Source organism: Melozone crissalis, unplaced genomic scaffold (assembly GCF_028551555.1).
Source record: "Melozone crissalis strain CALT ecotype California unplaced genomic scaffold, PUWL_Pcris_2 ptg000068l_1, whole genome shotgun sequence".
In the NCBI taxonomy this organism is placed as follows: Eukaryota; Metazoa; Chordata; class Aves; order Passeriformes; family Passerellidae; genus Melozone; species Melozone crissalis.
The window spans coordinates 15,613,930-15,634,113 of NW_026535846.1; the positions used below are offsets into that span (position 1 = coordinate 15,613,930).

At 46.9% G+C, this 20,184-nt stretch overlaps 1 protein-coding gene across 1 annotated transcript in view; it reads right to left on the reverse strand.

Moving 5' to 3' along the window:
- Positions 1–3,643: 3,643 nt before the first annotated feature.
- The window catches only part of HS6ST2 (heparan sulfate 6-O-sulfotransferase 2), a 125,361-nt gene continuing 108,820 nt past the window's right edge, over positions 3,644–20,184 (reverse strand). Inside the window, exon 2 of the mRNA XM_054289585.1 lies at positions 3,644–5,792. Coding sequence (XP_054145560.1) covers positions 5,090–5,792 — 703 coding nt within the window. The 3' untranslated portion in view covers positions 3,644–5,089. The remainder of the gene's footprint in view (positions 5,793–20,184) is intronic.

Consider the following 20,184-nt stretch of genomic DNA (forward strand, 5'->3'; position numbering starts at 1 on the left):
TATGTCCACAACTGCTTGTGCACATCCTATCAAGTGAAAACCTTATTTGCAGTCATATGAGGGAACAGATTAAAATAGCTGAGATACCAAAAGGCAGTGGTTGTAGTGTCCTGAAAATGAACACTCAGCTCTCACTATAACTATTTTGATTATTTTGCATATATATTGTTTCAGCATTTCATTGCTCCCCAAACAAAAAGCGATATAACCTCTCCTGCCTGGCCTAATGTATCCTCACAGAGCTAAACTGCATGACAGAGCTGCTGGGTAGAGACCACGGGTAATTTGGCTGATAGATCCTCTGGAAGCTCAGAGCTAAATTCGATTTCAGGCCCAAACTCGTCAGCCCGTCTCTGGAGATGGCAGAGCAGTGATATTAGCATGATGGCAACGCCGCTCACTCTGAACTCAAGAAATGGATTAAATGAAATTACACTCTTCCCTGATGAGGCTGGTGGAACAGGGAGATTGCTTTAGGAAACCCAGAATTGAATTTCATAGGTAAGAGTTCAGATGCTGGGCTATTTGCTCAGGAAGGTTTGTGCAGGCTGCTCCTCCCTGGAGCCACAGCTGCCAGGAGGGCAGGAAGGACACGGTGCCAGTGCCTCCAGAGCCTGCAGCCACCCTCACTCACACCACTGCTGGCTTTGGCAGTGCTCCATCCACTTTGGAGGCAGGAGATCCCACAACCCCATCCCAGCACCCCCATTCCCACCTGTGAACTCTCCATTTTCCCTTCTCAGGCACTGCCACCCCAGCAGGGTTCAGCAATAACCAAACCACCCCCAGCTCCTCCCAAATGCTCTGGAGACAGGGAGATTTCTATTAATTGGAAGATTTAAACTTATCACCTGCTTGGAAAATACCTCTCCTGCAGAAGATATTTCTGTAAGGATGACCTCTCCACCCAGAGCTGCTCTCTGTGCCTCCCTGCAGTACTGAGCCAGCCCGGCAGCCCAAGGTTTGCATTTGTTTGACAGGTTTCCTCAATTACCTGATAATTCTGGCTCAAATTTAAGAGAGGAGATGGATCAGATTTTCTTCTCCTCTCATCATGAGCAGAAACAGCTGAAACAGCAATTGCACTGGTATCTGTCAGGTGTTACTCATGGCTCTGATATTTTGAATTTTAAAAACTACACAAAAAAGCCCATTAGTTCATTTTCACTCAAAATTAACATCATTGAAAGCAAATGTATTATAGCACACTAAAAGGGATCATTTGCCATATAAAGAGGATGCAAAGGTCATTGACAAAAATCAGCTGAGCAGTTCATGCCCAACAGCCTTTACACACCAGGTACTCTTTAGGAAAGCTTTAGTCTCACACTCTAAGACCCAAATACAGCCCTTTGCAAGGCCACGCAGGTCTCACAGTTATCAACATCCCAAGTTTTTGGAGGGTAAAAGGAACCAATCATGTTAAACTTTCTCTTTAACATGAATTTTAGCACTGCACATCACCATCTCCTTACAGCCCTGGGCTCCACCCTGACTGGCCCAGGTGGGTCTGGCAGTGCCAGTGCTGACATCCCTTTCCATCCTGGAAACTTAAGAGGCATCCCAGTGCTCCAAAGAGTTTTCCTAACGTGTCTCCAGGCTTTTCAAAACTCACCAGAGGCTTTGAGAGCTTCTTGACTCACTGCTGCAGCTCCTCAGCTTCTGAAGTTTGTCTGCCCAAACATCCCCCACTCCCCCATCCTTTCCCTCCCGCTGTCAAATGACTCCCCTCAAACACAACCCCGATTGGTTTAATGCCAGATTTCACTGCTGGGTGCTTTTTTAGCTGCAGGGAAGCCTCTCACACGACCTCCATCCCATCAGCAGCTCCTGCAGCACCCTCTCAGTGCACTAACAGACCTGTCTGTTAAATAAAGCCAGTCAATGCAGATCTGCTGGCAGACCCCTCCACCCCTGCCCCCAGGGCTCAGAAAGCCTCACAGAGGTAGGATGCCCCTGCAGGTACTCACAGGAGAAGGGCGGCTCTGTCCTCACAGGGGAGTTCCAGCAGATCAAGGCAAAGTCTCCCGTGGGCACCTTCATGACAACTGTCCTGCTGCAAGCCTGGCAAACCTGTGGGCCTTTTATAGACACCAAGAAAAAATGCTTCCATCCAAACTGTCAGAAAGTGTCTTTGTGGCATCTCTGGCCAAGAAGATGCTGAGAGGGCTGGAGAACCTCAGCTCTGGAGACAGGCTGCGAGAGCTGGGGGTATCCAGAGCATGGAGAAGGCTCTGGGGAGATCTCAGAACCCCTTCCAGTGCCTAAAGGGGCTCCAAGAGAGCTGAACAGGGAGTCCTTGACAAGGACATAGAGGGATAGGACAAGCAGGAATGGCTTTTAACTGAAAGACAGAAGATATACCTAAGATATCAGGAAGAAATTCCTCTCTTTGGGGTGGTGAGACCCTGGCACAGGTTGCTCTGAGAAGCTGTGGATGCCTGGAAGTGTCCAAGGCCAGGTTGGACAGGGCTCGGAGCAACCTGAGACAGTGGAAAGTGTCCCTGCCAATTTTTTGTGTGTCCCCAGAAGGGATACAGTGGGATGCATGGGAAGTCAGTGGATAGGCAGCACCCTCCAGAGTCAACATAGAGGGTGGGGATCTCATAAAGGATAAAAATAAATCATATACGTACACAAACATATATGTACACACAGAGAAAGAATTCCTTAATGCTTCAGACCACTAACAATCATATTTAAAATCACCAGAAACCACAGCTTGTTTTTCTGAGGGCTGCTCATAAGTTGAAACCTCTGCAGTAAGTCCTGAATCAGACAAAAGCCCAAAGTGGTTTTGCCCTTGAAAGCTGTAGTTTAAATACAATTCAGAAAAGATATGACTTCAAATTCACATACTTGCTGTCAACTGCTATTTCACTCATGTGGGAATTACCAGCCATTCTCAACTGTGCAGCTCTCAGCACATCGTCAGAGAAAGAAATAATCACATGAAAATCAGAAGTCTGTAGTTAAATTTTATTTATCAGTTCTATTGTTAAATGACACAATCAAAGTCAGTGGATTGGCCTGTAAATCTACACAATAAGACAGCGTCTACGGTGGAAATCAGTAGAATTTGATATGGTTATGACAAAATGGTATCCTTATATTCGTACATCCCCTATATACAATAAACAGTATACACAAAGAAAATGCAACTAGTCTCTGTAAACCATGCACACCACAGCATAAAAACAAGATGCACCTCCTGCAACAGGCCTCCAGCTCGCCCACAGTTAAGTCCTGTTTACAGCAGTGCCTTTCAGTTTCAAGAGCAAATTATTTTCCCCCGTGAAAACCAAAATACAACTGAGACATCATATTGGCAACTGCAGTTCTCATTTAAAAAAAAAAATTGCTGTACATGAAGTTATTCTCTTCTCAAAGCTGCTAATGCAGGGTATTGGTTTGCTGCTGCTTTGCTCTCCCCTTGCCCTTGGCAGGGTTGCTGCCCCCAGGCAGCCACACATCATCAGATGTAAAACCACTTCCAGATAACTTAGGCGTGGAGCCCTAAGGTGTTTTAAAGCCTTCTGCCTCATTTCCTGCCCCCCTGCCCTCCTGGTGTATAGAGTATTACAGGTGAAAGGCAACAGTTCAAGTGAGCCTCGTGAGCATCGTGTCCCCGGGGCCACAGAGAGCCCGCCCAGCTCAGTGCCAAGCTCGGCAGCACTGCAGGACAAATGTGCTCAGCTTGCTGAAAGCCTGGCCCAAGCCTTGCAGAGGTTTGTATTTTTTTTTTTTTGCATAGAGATTTGTAGGAGCCCCTCACACCACGTTTGCTGTCCCGTGGGCCTGGGGAGGCTGGAGGGCTGCAGGACCCCGCTCCAGCTCCGACCCTGAGCCCAGCAGAGCCTGCTGGGGAGCGAGCTGTGCCCCCCATGCACCTCACTTCCCTCTCCCCCTCTAACTATGGCTATGGAAAAACTGGCTTCCCTCATTCCCAGTCCTCATCTGTCATCATCGCTATGAAGGGCTCAAGAGCATAGGAAAAAAAAAAAGCCCTGTTCTTATCTGGTGTAGCAAAGATTTACTGGAAGTAAATCCTAATTCAAGTGTAAATCTACTTCCGTTGAGCAATTCTCTTTATAATATTGCTGGGATTAGAGAGTTTTATGACTTCTTAAAGACACTACACAAATATCAGCAACATAATTTCATCTAGTTTATACCACCAATTATTAAGGAATGATAAATTCAGCATTATGTATTCTAATGGGTAAGAAAGACTTAAAATGAGACACTGTCACAGGATTATAACTTGGAGAAGGCTTTATGAAAAAAACATGAGAATGTGCTGTAACTTTTCCAGAATGGTTAAAATCATACTGCCCTGAAAAATTCTGGAAACAGTGTCTTATAACGTTGGCATTGAGTTCAGAAAAGTATGCATGTATTTTTTTTCTTTTTTTTTAAATATGAGATAGACCAAGCTTAAAACTCTAAACAGCAGTAGGTAGAAAAAGTTTAAAATTTTAAATATTTATATAACTAGAGAAATTACTTCTATTCATTTTAAAAGCCAATATTATACATAAAACTAGTCGATAATTTTTCTAGACCTTTACTGTTCCCTTCATCATTCACTCATTAACTTGGTAAATATCATAAGCAGTTGGTGCCCTTGAAAACACATTATTAAAATAAAATTAAGATAAAATCAAAGGAAAAGGATTTGTTCATATACTGTATTGTGAGAGTATGCTAAATGCTCGTTATTAGGAAATGAGTTTGCTTCCCAGATAGATTTCAGCCGAGCATCATAAACATTTTCCAGCATCCCATTTTGTACTCATAACTAATATAAGGATTTTTTTTTCTTTCATTTCTTTTAAATAAATGTCCAAGCAAACATTTCCGATGAGCCGAGACGGCTCCCGTATTTCATAAATAACCCAACAAACCTAAAAAGGACAATTTAATTACACGCTAAGATTAAGTGTTCCACGTACAGTACAACATTTACTGCAAAGGCAACTGCAAAGGCAACATTTTGACCTCTTTTTGCTTCAGACCCTCGAGAAGCATCACTGGGTTTGCAGGCTGGCTCGGGCTCTGCTCATTTTCTGCCCTCAGGTGCGCCCCACTATCGCCGCCAGCGCTCCACGTTCCCCGTGTAGTCAGTGCTGGAGCTGTTCTCCCCCTGCTCCCTCAGGTGCGCCTGCTTGGCCCGCAGGATCTTGCGCTGCTCCTGGCGCTTCCGCCGCGCCTCCTGGTGCTCCTTCTGCCGCATGTACTGGTACCGCTGCAGGAACAGGTCTTTTGCATAATCGTACAATTCCATGTCTAAAAAATTGAGGGCCTCGATGCGCTGCTGAGTCTGCTTGTCTATCTCCACGCTGGAGGCCCTTGTGCTGTTGTACTGCGTGAACGGCGAGATGAAGTTCATGTTGAAAGTCTTCTCAAAGAGATACTGAGTCTTGCGCTGGAACTCGGTCAGGCCGAAGAAGGCCATGCGCTTCAGGTTCTCCTTGGCACTGTCCAGCAGAACCTTATTCCTCTGCTCCTCGGGCATCACCGACAGGTTGTAGCAGCCCACCAGGCTGAGGTCGGAGAGCATGCGCACCTGGCGGTTGTTGGCCAGGTTGTAGGGGCAGTCCATGAACTCCTGCAGGGAGCAGCCCGACCAGTCGTCCCCGCTGTAGCAGCTGGGCAGCTCCTCGGTGGTCGGGGAGCGGCCGTCGCAGACGTGCAGGGACGCCTTCCATGTGGCCCCGCGCTGCACGTGGCGCCACTCGCTCAGGTACCGGGACACGGGGTCACGCAGGATGGTGATGTAGTAGAAATTCCTGCCAAGGGGAGAGGAAAACAGAGCGTTCAGTCCCGTGTGTGTCTCCAGCACACAGCGCATTAACGCTCGCAATCAATACAAACAGGCAGAGGCACTTAAGAGGCTTTCAGCAGCCCTGCTGCACAGGCTCCTCTGTGAGTTCACCTCCACAGGGTGAAGGACGGCTCAATAAATCCCCGGGGGAGTGTGAGGGGGCTGCATCTACCTGCACACACACAGAGCTGTCGCTGTTACCTGGTGGTGTCTCTACAGAGGCCAAGGGAACCCCAGACTCCCCTCTGTGCTGGGCTGTCCCTGTGGTAACACCCTCCTGCTGGTGCTACAACCAACTGATGGTTGCCCCAGACCTTGGGAGAATACTTGGAGTATCTCCCAGGATGTAAGCCATGACCCAAGCAGGACACAGGTAGCTCCGGCTCTTTTAATTTCCTTGTACCAAAGAGCTGCACTGACAGGTTTCCACAGACAGCAAAGAGCTGCCTGTGCTGTGTTCCTGATGAGCAGTTGTGGGTCTCAGCTGCACGAGCCCCAGAGCAGCATAACACCTCTGAGGAAGGCATTTCCTACAGGACCTTTCCTTTTGCAGATCAATGGGGTGAGCCCAGAAGCCCCAAACCACTTCCACTCTAACAAGTACTTTGGCAAAGCCCATATAAAATCCTGTTTTACTCTACTGCCTTCATCTGATACAGGACTGAAATGATGAGAGAGGAGAGCTAAGCGACTAAAAAGAAATTAAAGGATACATTACAGCATTTTGTAAGAGAAAACATTTTTCAAGAGAGGTGCTGGCTTTGGTTTGAAGCAACAGGATAGCAGCACATGTGGGGGTGATGCTGCCACAGGGAATCCATCAGGCCACCAGCTGGAAAAGCTGCAAGTTCAACCACAGAACTCACCCAGAGCTCACTCTGGGCTGCACATTAATATCCACCATCAAACACCATGATATCCACCATCATATCCTGAGGATGGACACAGCTCTTTGAATCTCCACTAACATGACCATGGCCTCACCTGGATGATGCTGGAGGAACACCATCAGGATATCAGCCATCTGCTTAAGCAAATGGAATTAAAGTAGCTCAATAAGCAAATTGTCCTGCCAGGGAAGGCCACTCCTCCAGGAGGAGGACACCAAAGAGTGTGTGCCCAGGAGCCCTGAGCCCCTGGGATGTGACTGCCATGTCCTTGGTGCTGTGCAAGGAGGAGAAGCACATTAATTTGCTTTCTCAAGAGACATTGTGACTGGTCACCTTGAAGTCAAACTTTCGTTCCCTGTTGTTTCCTTTGGCAGAAAAGCCACTAGATGTCAATGTTTTACAGAAAATCGTCTTTGAACGGACTAAAATGTGAATCACAAGCACAAAAAGGATCCAGCTGCACAGGGAAAGAAAACCTAGAGAATCACCATTCTCCTTCCTATTTAGAGCATCCACACTCATGAATAATTAAGTAAGTAGAAAGTACAATAAACGTGCAAAGCCAAATAAAACCAATGAGCCCAGAACAGAATCAGTGGCTGGAAAAAACAGCATTCAACCCTTGGAGCTGGGACACCACAATCACACCACCCCTCTGCTCAGAGGGATTTGGCCACAGATTCACACAAGCAAAGGGAACAAAAGTCCCCACCACAACCCCCAGGAAGGTCCTTATCCACAGAAGTGCCATTCAGTGATTTATTTCACTGTGAGAGCTGGGGGTAAGAGTGAGCAAGAATAAAGCTCACTTTCATGAGTGAGTGGCAGCTGCTAACCCCACACTGTCCCTTGCAGAGATGGGGAGAGTTTTGCTCTGTCTTATCTCAGCAGGTCTCTGGTAGCTTTGGAGAACCCAGCCTGGCAAAGAGGATGCGCCACCTCAACCAGAGCTGTCCCTGACAATGCTTGTGCCTCAGGCTCCTCTGATGCAGCAGCAACCCAGCCTTGTCAGGATCCCCAGCACGGGGAAATGGAACATCTCTGGGACAAACCTAAGCCCTTTCTTTACCTTCTGCCAGGACTCCTGGGCCTTGGATCAAGTTTATTGGGACACTGCACTGAAATAATGACCCAACCATACAGCACTAACCTCTACACTAACTATACATTAACTAACATACAGCAACAAACCTCTGATGACCGTGGGGACAAAAGCAAAGCCCTGCTTGCCCCAGAGCCCCTTGCAGGAGCTGGGCCATGAGCAGCTCAGCTCAGGGGAGAAGGGTGCAGGCACAGGGGGGCTACCAGCTGGAGGAGAAGGCCAAGCAGACTGTGTGCTCTAAGGTCATCACAGAAATCGATGGGGAGTTAATGCAAGAAGGGAAACAAATCCTGAGCCAAGATCGATGCAGCGAGCGTTTTATTACAGCCCAAACTCTTCAGCCACTCTCCCTTTGTGCTCCTTGGTCACAGGCGGTGACAAAGCATCTCCCTTGGCTGCTGTTGTAAAAACAAAAGAATGAATAAAAAACTCAGGCTGGGGGAAGAGGCTGTGCTGTAACAGAGCCCCGCCAGCCTGGGCTGCCTCACCTGGGCAGGTATCTCCATCTGTGCCTGCCAGGGAAATGCTGCAGTCCAGGGACGCTGGGGGGGATGAGGCTGAGCAAAAGTGCTCACTGGACTCTGCAGTGAGCATGGAGCTGTCTGGGCCTCCCCAGCACCCTGAGCTCAGGGTGCCAGGCAGGGACACTGATGGGATGGCCCAGGCAGGGACACTGACGGAATGGCCCAGGCAGGGCCCTTATCCTCCCTGGCCTAAGCACAGCTGGCTGGAACAGGCTCAGAGCTCTTATTTATTCCACCTTGTTATTTCCTAGATGAATCCTGCTTTCAGAAAATGAGAAGACATGTCTTAGAGAGAGATGCTTTGTCAGCTGCTGGGCCAATCTCAGCAGTTTTATGCATTTCTCTCCTGCCTATTAAAATGTTACCAAAAGAGGCACTGCCCCTTTGGGGAACATCAGCTTTTGCCCCAAGCCTCTCCTCTTGAGTTAGGAATCATGGCAGCTCCAGGAAAGCAGCTGTGCTGCTCTGTGCTCATCTGAACTGAGCTTCAGAAAGTCACAAAAGCTTTAATGCATCCTCAACTCAGAGCTGTGCCAGAGATGAATTCGGCCATCAGCACTTTGAGCATCATTCTGCTGCAACTGAGGAAGACTTCAAGCATTGCAATTATTTTTAGCTCTGTAGGTAACAGCTTGTTCTTTCTGCTGCCTTACCAAGGGGGTGCTGAGCTCCTGCCTGCTCCTTGAAGCGTGTGCTTCAGAGCCCAAAACAACACGTTTGCAGGTAGAGCTCCAACTGCTGTGAATCATCCCTCCCAACTCAGAGCTGCACTCACCAGAACGTGGCTTTTCTGATGCACCTGGGGGGCCATGAAGCACAGAGAGGGAGCTCGAGGGCAACTCACAAAGCAGGTTGACCTGGAGGCATCAGGAATGTGGGATAATGTAACAGTGACTTGCTTCAGTCTCTCCCTGAGCACTGCTGTTCCTTGAGGAACACGGGGACTGAACAGTCCCACAATGTTGAGTTTGCTCCCCATGCTGCACCTGTTTGCTTTGAAGGATAATCCTGTGGTCACAGTGTCCATTCCTGCCAGCCCTTTCCCCACCTCTGCCTAACACAGGGACAGAATGAGATTCCCTTTTTTCCCTTTTTTCCAACCTAATCAGTTTTTTAAAGAATCCAATTCAAACTTCGAATTGCAAAAAAAAAAAAAAAAAAGAAGTTCAAGTAAGAAACTGTGAAACCCCAAGGGATGACAACACTGAGTAAAGCCAGAGACTTCAGATTCAGAGTCTGGAGAAGCTGCCAGCGAAGGGATATGCAGGTACTCACACCACAGTGCTCAGGGGGCTCATTGTGTGCAGAACTAAATAGGTGAGGGGCAGGGGACTCTAATTATGCATCAAAATGGGTCAGAATCTCCCAAAGTCAGAGCACAGCTCATCCCAACCCCGCTGCCCCACTGTTTAATGGCCTGCTGAGGTCGAGGGAGGCTGGAGGTCAGATGCTGGCGCTGCCATGGCTTCAGCCTGGAAACCTGAGCCTGGCTTGATGGAACTATGAGGTAAGGACTGGAGAGAGGAGCTGAAAGCTGAACATGCACTCACCATTACATCCATTAGTGGATTAGTAGGTGAGGGACTGAGTGACCTTTTCCCATTGCTGAGAAATGAGGCTGCAGCAAGAAGAGCTTTGCAGGTTACTGAGGGTGAGAAACCTGCAGCCTTTGCACAGGGAGCACTGCAGCCCCAGAAACATCCCCATCTCCCCCACAGGCTGTTCCCAGGGGCAAACTAAGGCAGGAAAACACAGCTTCAGCACAGGGCTGAGGCAGCAGAGCTGTGATTTCCAGGGAAAGTACTGGGGCAGTCCCATTCACCATGCAAAAGTAAAGCCATGCTTTAAGCTGGCTCAAACACACCCATTTGTATCTAGGTCAAGCTCAGCCAGATGGCAAGCCTGGCTAGGACGTTTGGAGTCACAGACTGGGCTCGTGCAGTGAATGGGAGGCAATTTTATACAAGTGCCTCCATCTCTTTGAGTGGAGATGGGGGAGACAAGGAAATTTGTTAAGTTTCCAAATCGGTGTGGGTTTTTTTCCCTAGTTCATGGACTTTGTGGTACGTTAATGGGCCAGTGTGATTCCAAGTTCTGCTCCAGGTGAAAATGGATATTTTGAAAGAAAAGTTCACTCTGAAGGTGCAGGGGCAAACGGATAGACCAGGTTTGTGCCACATCCAGCAGAAATGCAAATAAAACAAACTAAAACCCTGCAGCAGAGATTCTGCATATGATGCAAAGGATTAAGGATGGAGCTACTGGAAAAAGAAAAATAATCATAGGGTTGGCACTTCATCACCAGAAACAATGCACAATCACCAGAGCCAGCAAGCAGCACAAGGACATCCATGTCCTCCCCCCTCCACACAAACTGCTCATGCTGCTGAATAAAAATCTAGAGAGCTTGCTTATAAAAGAGTAGCCACATACTCATTCTTTTAAAGGCTGAGCAATTTGGGATTTTTTTTGAGATGGCAACTTGTCTCAGCTCATCTGACCACAGGAAGATGCTCCCACACTGTGGCACAGATCTGAGATCCCATCTCCTTCTCCTCCACTGCTCCCAGCAGCTGTGGGGAAACTGAGAAACTGTGTCACAGGCACGTCCTGCGCTTCTCCCTCATCCCACACCACCTGGAAAACGTCCCTGCTCAGGATTATTTGACCCTGCTCAGGATTATTTGACAGCAAAGTCACAGACAATGACGGAAGGTCAGGAACACGAATGGTGCGAGTCTCACATTCCTTGTGCTCTGAGGAACCTCCCCGTGGGCTCCAAAGCTGCTGATGGATTTCAATCTCTGGCAGAGGGTCTCCAGCCCATCAATCATGGCCACCACATCTCTCTGAGAAGTCAAACTCAATTACGCCATGCCGGGTGCCGAGTGCTCCGCTCCCAGAAGTTGAGGTTAATTCCCATCAAGAGTGGCCCACTGAGAATTTGATTTGCTAATACCACAAATTGTTCCTCCAAGAGAAATACCACTGCTGCCTAATTTGTTGGAGTCAGGCATCTGTTTGGAGATCACTCAGAGAGAGGCAAAGTGTTCATTTGATACTGTGACTCATCCTGGTTCTTGACAAACTCTGTCACCTACAGACACATTCAGAAGGACAGAGGTGAGCATCCTGTGAGAGCCTCTCCTGCCTCAACCATCCCTGCTTGGAACCTCCCCCTAAAATGAGAACACCTCTTCACTGCCAAGAGCTGCTCCTGCAGCACAACTCAGAGATGAGGCCAAAATATTTGGCAAGTTTAGTGGGCAGTGTTGGAATCAAATGTTTGCATCCACTCAGATTGGTTCCAGATGCTTCCCAGCAGTGATGTGGACGGCAGTGGCAGCAGTGGAGATGCATTCATGGCCCATGGGCTCCCCACAGTGCTGCTCTGCTCCAAGGCCTCCCAGCCCCACAGACAGCAGCAACAAACCCCATCTCAGAGTGGGAGAGGAGCAAGGGGGGCTGTTGAGTTCCCCTGAGCTGCAGGGAGAAGATCTCATGCCCAGTGTTCCATGGCTGCCTCCATGCCCTGGATGTGGATCTGCATGCCAGGGTACCCCCTGGCACTGTCACAGCTCGTGCAAGGAGGTGACCATGGAGCAGGGGCATTGGAACAGGACTGATCCCCTTCTCTCCTCTGCCCAAAGACCTCAGAGCAGCTCAGGCCCAGCTGCACCCTGGGCTGGCTATACTTGCTCCTACGAGACCTCTCTATATTCAGGCATTTAAATAAAACCAAACTTCCAGGTCCACCTCATCCAACATTCAAAGTATAGTGAAATCTAAATGAACAAATCCCTTCTTCATTAAAGAAGTGATGGATAAAGATTATGGGGAGGGAGAGGAGGAGGAACAAACACCCCTTTCCTCTGCAGCAGCCTGCAAGACTACCCAGACTGTATTCCTTTACTCTGGGTCTCAGGGTGGCAGAAGCAAATAGCGCATTAGCTCTGAAAAAGGGCCTGGAAGGAAAGGAGATAAGTATTTCAGGACTGTGAATTAAAGCTGTTAGCAAATGCAAATTTACATTTCCTCTAAGTAATCATTATGTTTTCACTTCTATCAGCACCCAATGAATCACAGAGATGTTTTGTCTAGAAACACTAATGGTGGGGGTAGGAAGCCAGCAGCCTACCCACAGCAACGGCAGCAGGGGAGAAGTGCCAGAGAAACCCATAAAAAGGAGCTGGATTTTTCAAGAACAGCAATTACATCAGCCCATCATTGCCCATGAAATTACCAAAAATGAAAGATCTGCGGGGAAAAAAGCATTTCAGGCACAGAGGAAGGCAGCGATTTAGCAGGTCAAGGTACACATTCATATATGTGCAGGCATGGCATATGCAAACAAAGATAATGAAAATAAGGCTTTAAATAAGTAAAAAATATGCAGCCTCACACACACACATGCTCCCAGCTACCCTCACGCACAAAATAATTGTCCACAGTGTTGCCTGCAGAGGGGAGAGCAGCCCTGCAGATCTGCCAGAGTGGTATTAATTTCATAATTGCCTGTATTATTAAGATCTCTGCAGGACACCCCTGCTCACAACCAATTCAGCAAGAATAGTGACCTTTTAAATTACTTTTTTTTTCAGTAGTGCATAAAAAGAGAAGCAAGTTTCTGTTTTTAGACTCCGCAAACAGAAGAGTGACTCAGCTGCTGGTGCCATTCCCACTCCTCTGCCTCCACCCTGGAGTCTGGCATGGGAAAGGGTGGCAATGGGGCCCAGACCATCCCAGCCACCTGACCTGCTGGATAAAGGACTGAGCTGCCCTCTGGAAACACCCAGCTTCCATCACAGCCTATCTAGAGCAGTAAATCTTCCCACCTCATGAGCTTGGTTATATGACAGAGGCATCAGGATGGAGGCAGCAGTGGTGTGGAGGTAAAACACAAGGAAAGGAGAGAGAAGGTCACAGGAGGATCAGTGTGTGCCATGTCTCCATCGTGCTGGATGACAACCTCAGCACAGGTGACACTGAATTTGTGAGGTCTCAGCAGCAAGGCCTTGGCTTTGGAAAGTGCCTTTCTTGCCTAAGGTGATTATCCCTTAATAAACAGAGGCAGAGCTGAATTTTGCTCTTAATGTACACTAAGAAAACTCAAGGTGTGAGCGATGTCTTTTGAAACACTGAGCTCTGGCACCCACAGAGTGCCAGGAGCACCTTCCTATTCCTGGTGTGAGGAGCTGTCCCTGTCCCCTGGAGCTCCTGGAGCCACATCTCCCACATCTCCCAGGAGTGATACAGCATGGCCCCGATCACAGAGCTGTTGTGGATTCATTAAAAAGCATGGCAGATATCCCAAAGCAAAAAGGAGGCCACTGCAACAGAGCTGCTGAATAACCACAGGATGCTGCTATAAATCAGATCTTTACAACAGTATTTACCCCATTTAAATGCTGCTGCAGGAATTAGTTTCAACGTGTAACTGATATTTCTGCGGTAGCAAAGATCGAGGTTTGCAAAGCCTGCACTCCATAAGCAGCGGGTTACAGAGATGGAATAGTGGCAGTTTTTCATTTTCCAGAGTCCACTCACCCTTCCAAGAATCTTAATGCCTCATTGATTCATAATACAGTACATAAAGATTTCATTTTTTCTTGCACACAGTGATATATTATGGAGGCAATCTATTTTGCCACTGAAAAGTTTGCTTAGTAGAGAAATTTGGAGTTTTGACATTCAGGAAATTACAGTCATCTGTAAAGTGCGATTGATATGCCAAGGCTAACATTTTCATTGCACTTATGGAGCCAGAATAACGATGCTAAAATATTTATTATATTCTAAAAAAAAAAAATCCAACTTCTTGTTTATAAAAAGCATATATTTGGCAATAAAAAAGCTTTACCCTTATATCCATATATATTTTAGCTATGTCTTAAATGGGCAAAGCCACATTCTCTCTGACCAGATTAAAATACTTATAATAATTGAATAAAACCAGTGTTTTAGACAGGCTGTGTGTGCAAGCAGAGGGCATGAGCTGACACGTGGCTGCATGGAGCTGCACAACAACAGAGAAATGAGATAGGGGCTGTCACAGTGAACCTGCCCAAGGTCCCTAAGGGGATGTGGACACTTGTCCTGCCAGCCACCAGCCACCCACAGGAAGCAGGAGATCACTGAACCCTGTGTGCTTAATTTGCCAGTTCTGTGGCTAACACGATCCAGGAGGAAATGGGTGTGGAGAGCTCCAGTCTCAGCTTGGCACGCACACTTGTCTTCTTTATGAACACACCGATGTGTATTTAGAAGTTGTGATTTATCCTATATCCTGAGCACTCACTACAAATTCATAATTGCTGCCTGGACACCCAGCTCCTCTGCACATGAGAGTAGCTGCTATTGAACATCCCTGCCTGGGTGCTGGAGAAACCTTGGAGCTCTCAAGGAAAAGATGACACAATCAGCCCCAACAGCTCTGCATCTCCCACAATGGGAAATTAACTCCAGAGAGGTATTTATAAAATAATTTTTTACTATATCAGAGCTCAATCAATTCTCTTCAATAATACATAAAAGGAGGAGGTTTGGCTCACACGAAAGAACGTAATTCCTTCACAAGCCATTTGCAGATAATCTTCCCTACTCCAGTTAATACATCCCACGATAGGCTACACAAAAGTGCTTTTAAAAACTAAACTGAGGATATATAGCACATGAAAAAGGCACATTAGTGCAACTTACATTTTGCTTATCATGACTATTGCTCATACAGAAATCCAGGGAAAATCCTTCCCAGTCTTTCTAAAATTTTGTCAAAAGCAAGCATCTATTGAAAACATCTTTGCAATGTAATTAATGAACTGATACTAATGAAATTCTCAGCCTGCTGCCAAAAGAGGGTAGAGGAAGGGACAGTGTATTTACAGCTGCAACTTCCACAGTTTTAATTTCAGCTCTCATTGATTCCATTGAGCACCATGAGACTGCATAATGAAGAAATCTGTATCAATTGAAAATACCAAGTGTGCTCCTGCCCCACTAGGGCACTACTGTAATATCATGTAATGGAAGGGGATTCTCATTTAATTGAATTGGAAATGAAACACATATTAGCTAAGAAAACTTAATCAGTGCAATAATATTAAAATGGGCCACTCAGACAAACTATACTGATTAAGTCACTTGCAAACATTTCCGTAATCATCACTGAGACTTGTGGTATTAATGATTTAAACTCACTTTTCTACTCCAGGGAACAAAACTGCAATTTCATAGCAGACAATTAGAATATTTTAAGCCCTGCCTCACACACTACAATACAGTCTCCTGGCAGAAGCACAGGACCTCATCCTGCAAGGATACATCTTGAGCTGTGACATACAAGGTCTGCATGGATGCTGGGATGTTTAAGATGGGAGACAGCCCTGAAAGCACCTGGCTGGCAGGGAAATGTTTCTGAGGCACTGGCTGTGGTTTCTTTGCAGACTTCATCTTTAATCCTGACTTGTTACTGATGGCACACTCTGATGCACTGTAACACTGAGCTCCAAATGGCTCCCAGCAGACCAGGATTTTAAAACTTGTGTTCACACACAGTTGACATAACTGGATTTAAAATTTTCATGGAACAGCAGAGTGCATTTCTAGTAAAACTCCATGGATGCATTTGTTGTGTCAAAACTCAGCTGGGAGGGGTTTTACATCAGCTAGGCAAGCAAGACTAAGTAAACATTACAAGATGTGCAGAACATCTTCTTTCCCTCTGCTAGTTCCACCCCAAACATTTAGTACAAGTATATCTAAGTATATCTTACTCAGTCTGAATCAGTGAGGACAATGCCCTTAGAGGGCCATGTTAAAAGAAAATGACACTTTAGCCTCTCATACAACCCTGAACAAACCCAGGATGTGTGCATTGTGTTGTGCTCAGGACTATCCATACAGTCCAAGCTCGGGGTGTGCCTGGAAACTGGAGACTGAGCTGGCAAAACCTCATCAGATGCTTTACTGGCAGTCAGTGACAGCACATTCAGCACTGACATCAGCTCAGACACATTGCATTTTTCTGCATTTCAGATGCTCCCTATATTTTTAATTAATTTGTAGCATTAAGACATTAAAAACCCTACTTACAGACAGTCAAAAGCAAATTCAATTTTTCCATCTTTTCAGTGCCATGAAGCAAACTCCAGCCAAAGTGGCAGCTGAACAGAGGCCACCACAGAGAGGCAACAACCTGGGCTGGGCAAGGAGAGCAGTCAGCTCCCCTCTGTGCCAGCTGAAGGACTGGCACTGCAAAAGGCACTCAATTCCACTGCCCATGAACAGTGCTACTTGCTTCATCCTTTACTCTGGCTGTCTCACTGTGAGGGTATCACAAGTCTGGGTCAGATCTGACCTTTCTCTGAGCAGCTTCTCACTGCAGCTCTTGAGCCCTGAGCTCCCAGCCCTCACCATCCACAGCCAAACAAGCAGGCAGCACACTGAACCCTCAGCTGGAGGGAAGTCTTGCTTAGGCTAGCTGAGAAACCCTTAAAACCAAGCTGATTTCAGCTGAAGCCAAAGATAACCTACCCCTGCCAGAAGGGACATGATAAACCTGGTATGATAAACCTAAAGCAAAATAAACCACATGACATGTAGGGTTATTCACTAAGGTCACAGCTCCTTCCAAAAGGATCTGCCACTCCCCCAACCTTGTCCTCAAAATATGAAAGAAAAAAAGGAAACAAACAAACTAACAAAAAAGACAAGAAGCAAAACTCTTCTATGAGCAGCAAGAATGGTTCAAAACAGTTTAGTTCCTATCTGTATCTCTTTGAAAGATTTTCAGAAGACACAGTTCTACTCCTCCATGGATTATTCTGGCTAAAAATGTGTGTGACATTTTAATTATCAAGTACAAATGTTACTGCAAGTAAGCAATGAAACAGATGGTGTCCTGAATTTTACAGTACAGCCACATTTTCCAGCTCAAATTTACAGTTCACCAATCATCAGCTTTAAGTTCTGTCTCTACTGCATCTCCCCTACCCATCTGAAACACCATAACCCTCCAACGCTGAGAGCACAGCTTTGGGAAAGTTGGGAAATTTTGGGAAATTCAACCCAAGCTGTCTCCCTCCAGGCAAATGTTTCCAGTGAGGAAACAAAGTGGAGCACAGCCCTGCACATCAGGAAAGCATGGCAGGTAAGGAGGGGGAGAGCACTGAGGAACTGCCCTACTCAAGCAAGCAAAGAGGTGATCCCGATATCTCCATCTCCATGAAGGACCTGATTTATCTCATCCTCTTCCTCAATGAACTCCACTCATATTGGTTATCAGTCCTGAGATTTCCTTCTTTACCCATTTGGAGTACTCAGCAGCCCCCTCAGAGGGTGTCCCCAAAGGGAAGGGACAGGATGGAATGAGTGTCCCTTCAGGATCCACCAGTGCCAAGTCTCACATCACCAGAGAACAAAATAATAGTAAAGCCAGAAGCTTTTCCATTAATTGTTGGTCTATCATCTTTCCAAAACCCCTCAATGCCTAAGATCAGTTGCAGTTTCTCATCTTTGTTTCCCCCTCACACAAAACATGAAATAGAATTCAACACAGGAGCCACACATGTGGATGGGAACAAGGAGGACCTGGGGATACTCATCTCCTGGATTGACAGCACCATGGCAAATGTGGTCCTTGCTTGGAGGAGCTTTATTATCCAGCTCAGACAGCACACTAGGAGAGAGTGAGTCTAGAGATTCCTGGGGAACACATGCAGCAGCATCCCCAAATTCAAGCAGCAAACACAGGGAGTTTTCAGCTATCCCTCTTAGCTGTGTGTGGCCAGGCTGAGCAGCACATGATGCCCTCATTGAACAGGCCCTTGATTTAACAGGCTGTGACCAAACTGAATCCTGGAAAGCTTTCCTGATACTCCACTCCATTCATCTCCACTAAAAGGGAGCTGCTGCTGGGGCTTATGGCATCAGTGCTGCAATTATGACAAGGAAACGTTTTCTGGGAAGGTGTCCCAGAAAGTAATACACTGAACACTTCCTCTCAGCACACACAGTGCTGAGCAGTAACTCCTCTCACCATTAGCATCAGCTCTGAGCCAGGTCTCCAAGGAAGGGCACCCCTGCTGTCATGCCCCTGTGCTGGCACAGGGCTGGGACCACCAGCTCTGCTCTCACCATTCAGCTTCTGCAGACACCCCTGGGACATGGAAGTACTCCTGCCAGGATCAGACAAAGGGAGATGCTGCACAGGCCAAGGCATGCATCTTTTGGACCCCAGACTTTTCCCATTTTGCTTTGAAATGGACTGGAGCTTTGGAGGTGGAGGGGCCAGAGCCAGCTCTGCAGACAGGCAGTGATGCTCAGTCACAAAAGCATTTGCAACATGGGCTCTGCCTCTCGTGTGCAGGTTTGCTCACTGCCACTTAATCCAGCACCACGCTGGCACCAGGGTGAAGGTGCAAGATCTGTGGTGTTCCTCTATGCCCACCTGGGAACCTCTTCCTAAAGGGAACTAAACAGGGTCCTCATGGATCAGAAGGGATTCAAGGACTGAGCTTGTCTTGGAGCACAGCTGCTTTAACAAAACTTTCCAGTGAACCCCTGAACCCCCAGGGAAACACACCTGGGTGTTCTGTCCCCAGGGAGAGAAGCCAAAGCAATGTCCAGTGCCTCAGGGCCAGGGCACGTGGCCTGGCTGGCAGCAGATTGATGCTCCTGCATTTGAACTCAGCAAACAGGAGCTCCAGAGCACGGTGAAGTGCATGGCAGCAGCTCAGGCTCTGCTCTCAGTCACACTGGCAGCTGGATTGCTGCGATAAATAAACCTGAAAATCGACTGTCTGAGCTGCAACAGCTTCTTCTTATGTCTTCATCCCTGGAGGGGTTAATCTAGGATAATCTAATTTATTCCCAAATCGCAGGCAGCAGTGTCTTTCCCCATTTAGCAGATTAAGAAACTCTGCTCTACCAAATTTATCTGAACAATTCATTCCCTCAAAATTACACTGGGCTTTGAACTGAGGTTAATATACTCCATTGTATCTGCAGGCTAAGCAATCCACTGAGGGGCCAGATTAAAGCACAGCTAAACACCACCTGAGTGGGCTTTTCTGGCAAAGCATCTGTGCAGGGATGGGGCAAGAGCAGCAGGTGCAGAAGGGATCCCAGCAGTGACAATCTGGGCCAGGGCTCAGGCACATCAGCAGCATCTTTGGCTGCATCTCACCAATCCTGTCATTAAAATTGCAGCACCCTCATAACTCATTTCAACATACGGCAACTAGGCTCCTCTTCACATTATTTTAAACAAAATGACACTTTCTCTAGACACTTAAATGCATCCTGGTCTCATCACATCAACAGAGGAAGCATATTTTTTCTGTTTATGTGAAAGGTGATATTGGATGCATCACACATTGAAATCGTTTGCTGGCTTCCTCTCTTGACGTAAGTAAGGGGAAAGAAAGTCAGAGAAGACAGATTTTAAAGATGTATGCATATGCATGATCATTTTCTAACCTAGAACATTATTAAATTCTTCCATATATTCATGTGAGAACTGCAAAACATTATGAAAGTAGAGATGCTATCACTCATACTTTCCCAGAGCAAGGATTAGGGAACTTTTCTTCTTAGTATAAGTGATATATTTAAATACTATCTGTTTGGCCAAACCCTAGTTAGTACTGGCCAACAGAGGTACAGCTCACATCCCTGCTTTGCAGAATAAACCTCTCTGCAGGTCCAGCCAAACACAGGGCAAGACTGAGCAAGAGATGTCCCACGGTTGTCAGAGCTTTGACCTTTTTATGGCTACTAAATGCATTTTAATTTCTTCAGTTTCTCAGGTCTAGCACCCTCTACCAAAAATACACCCCACAT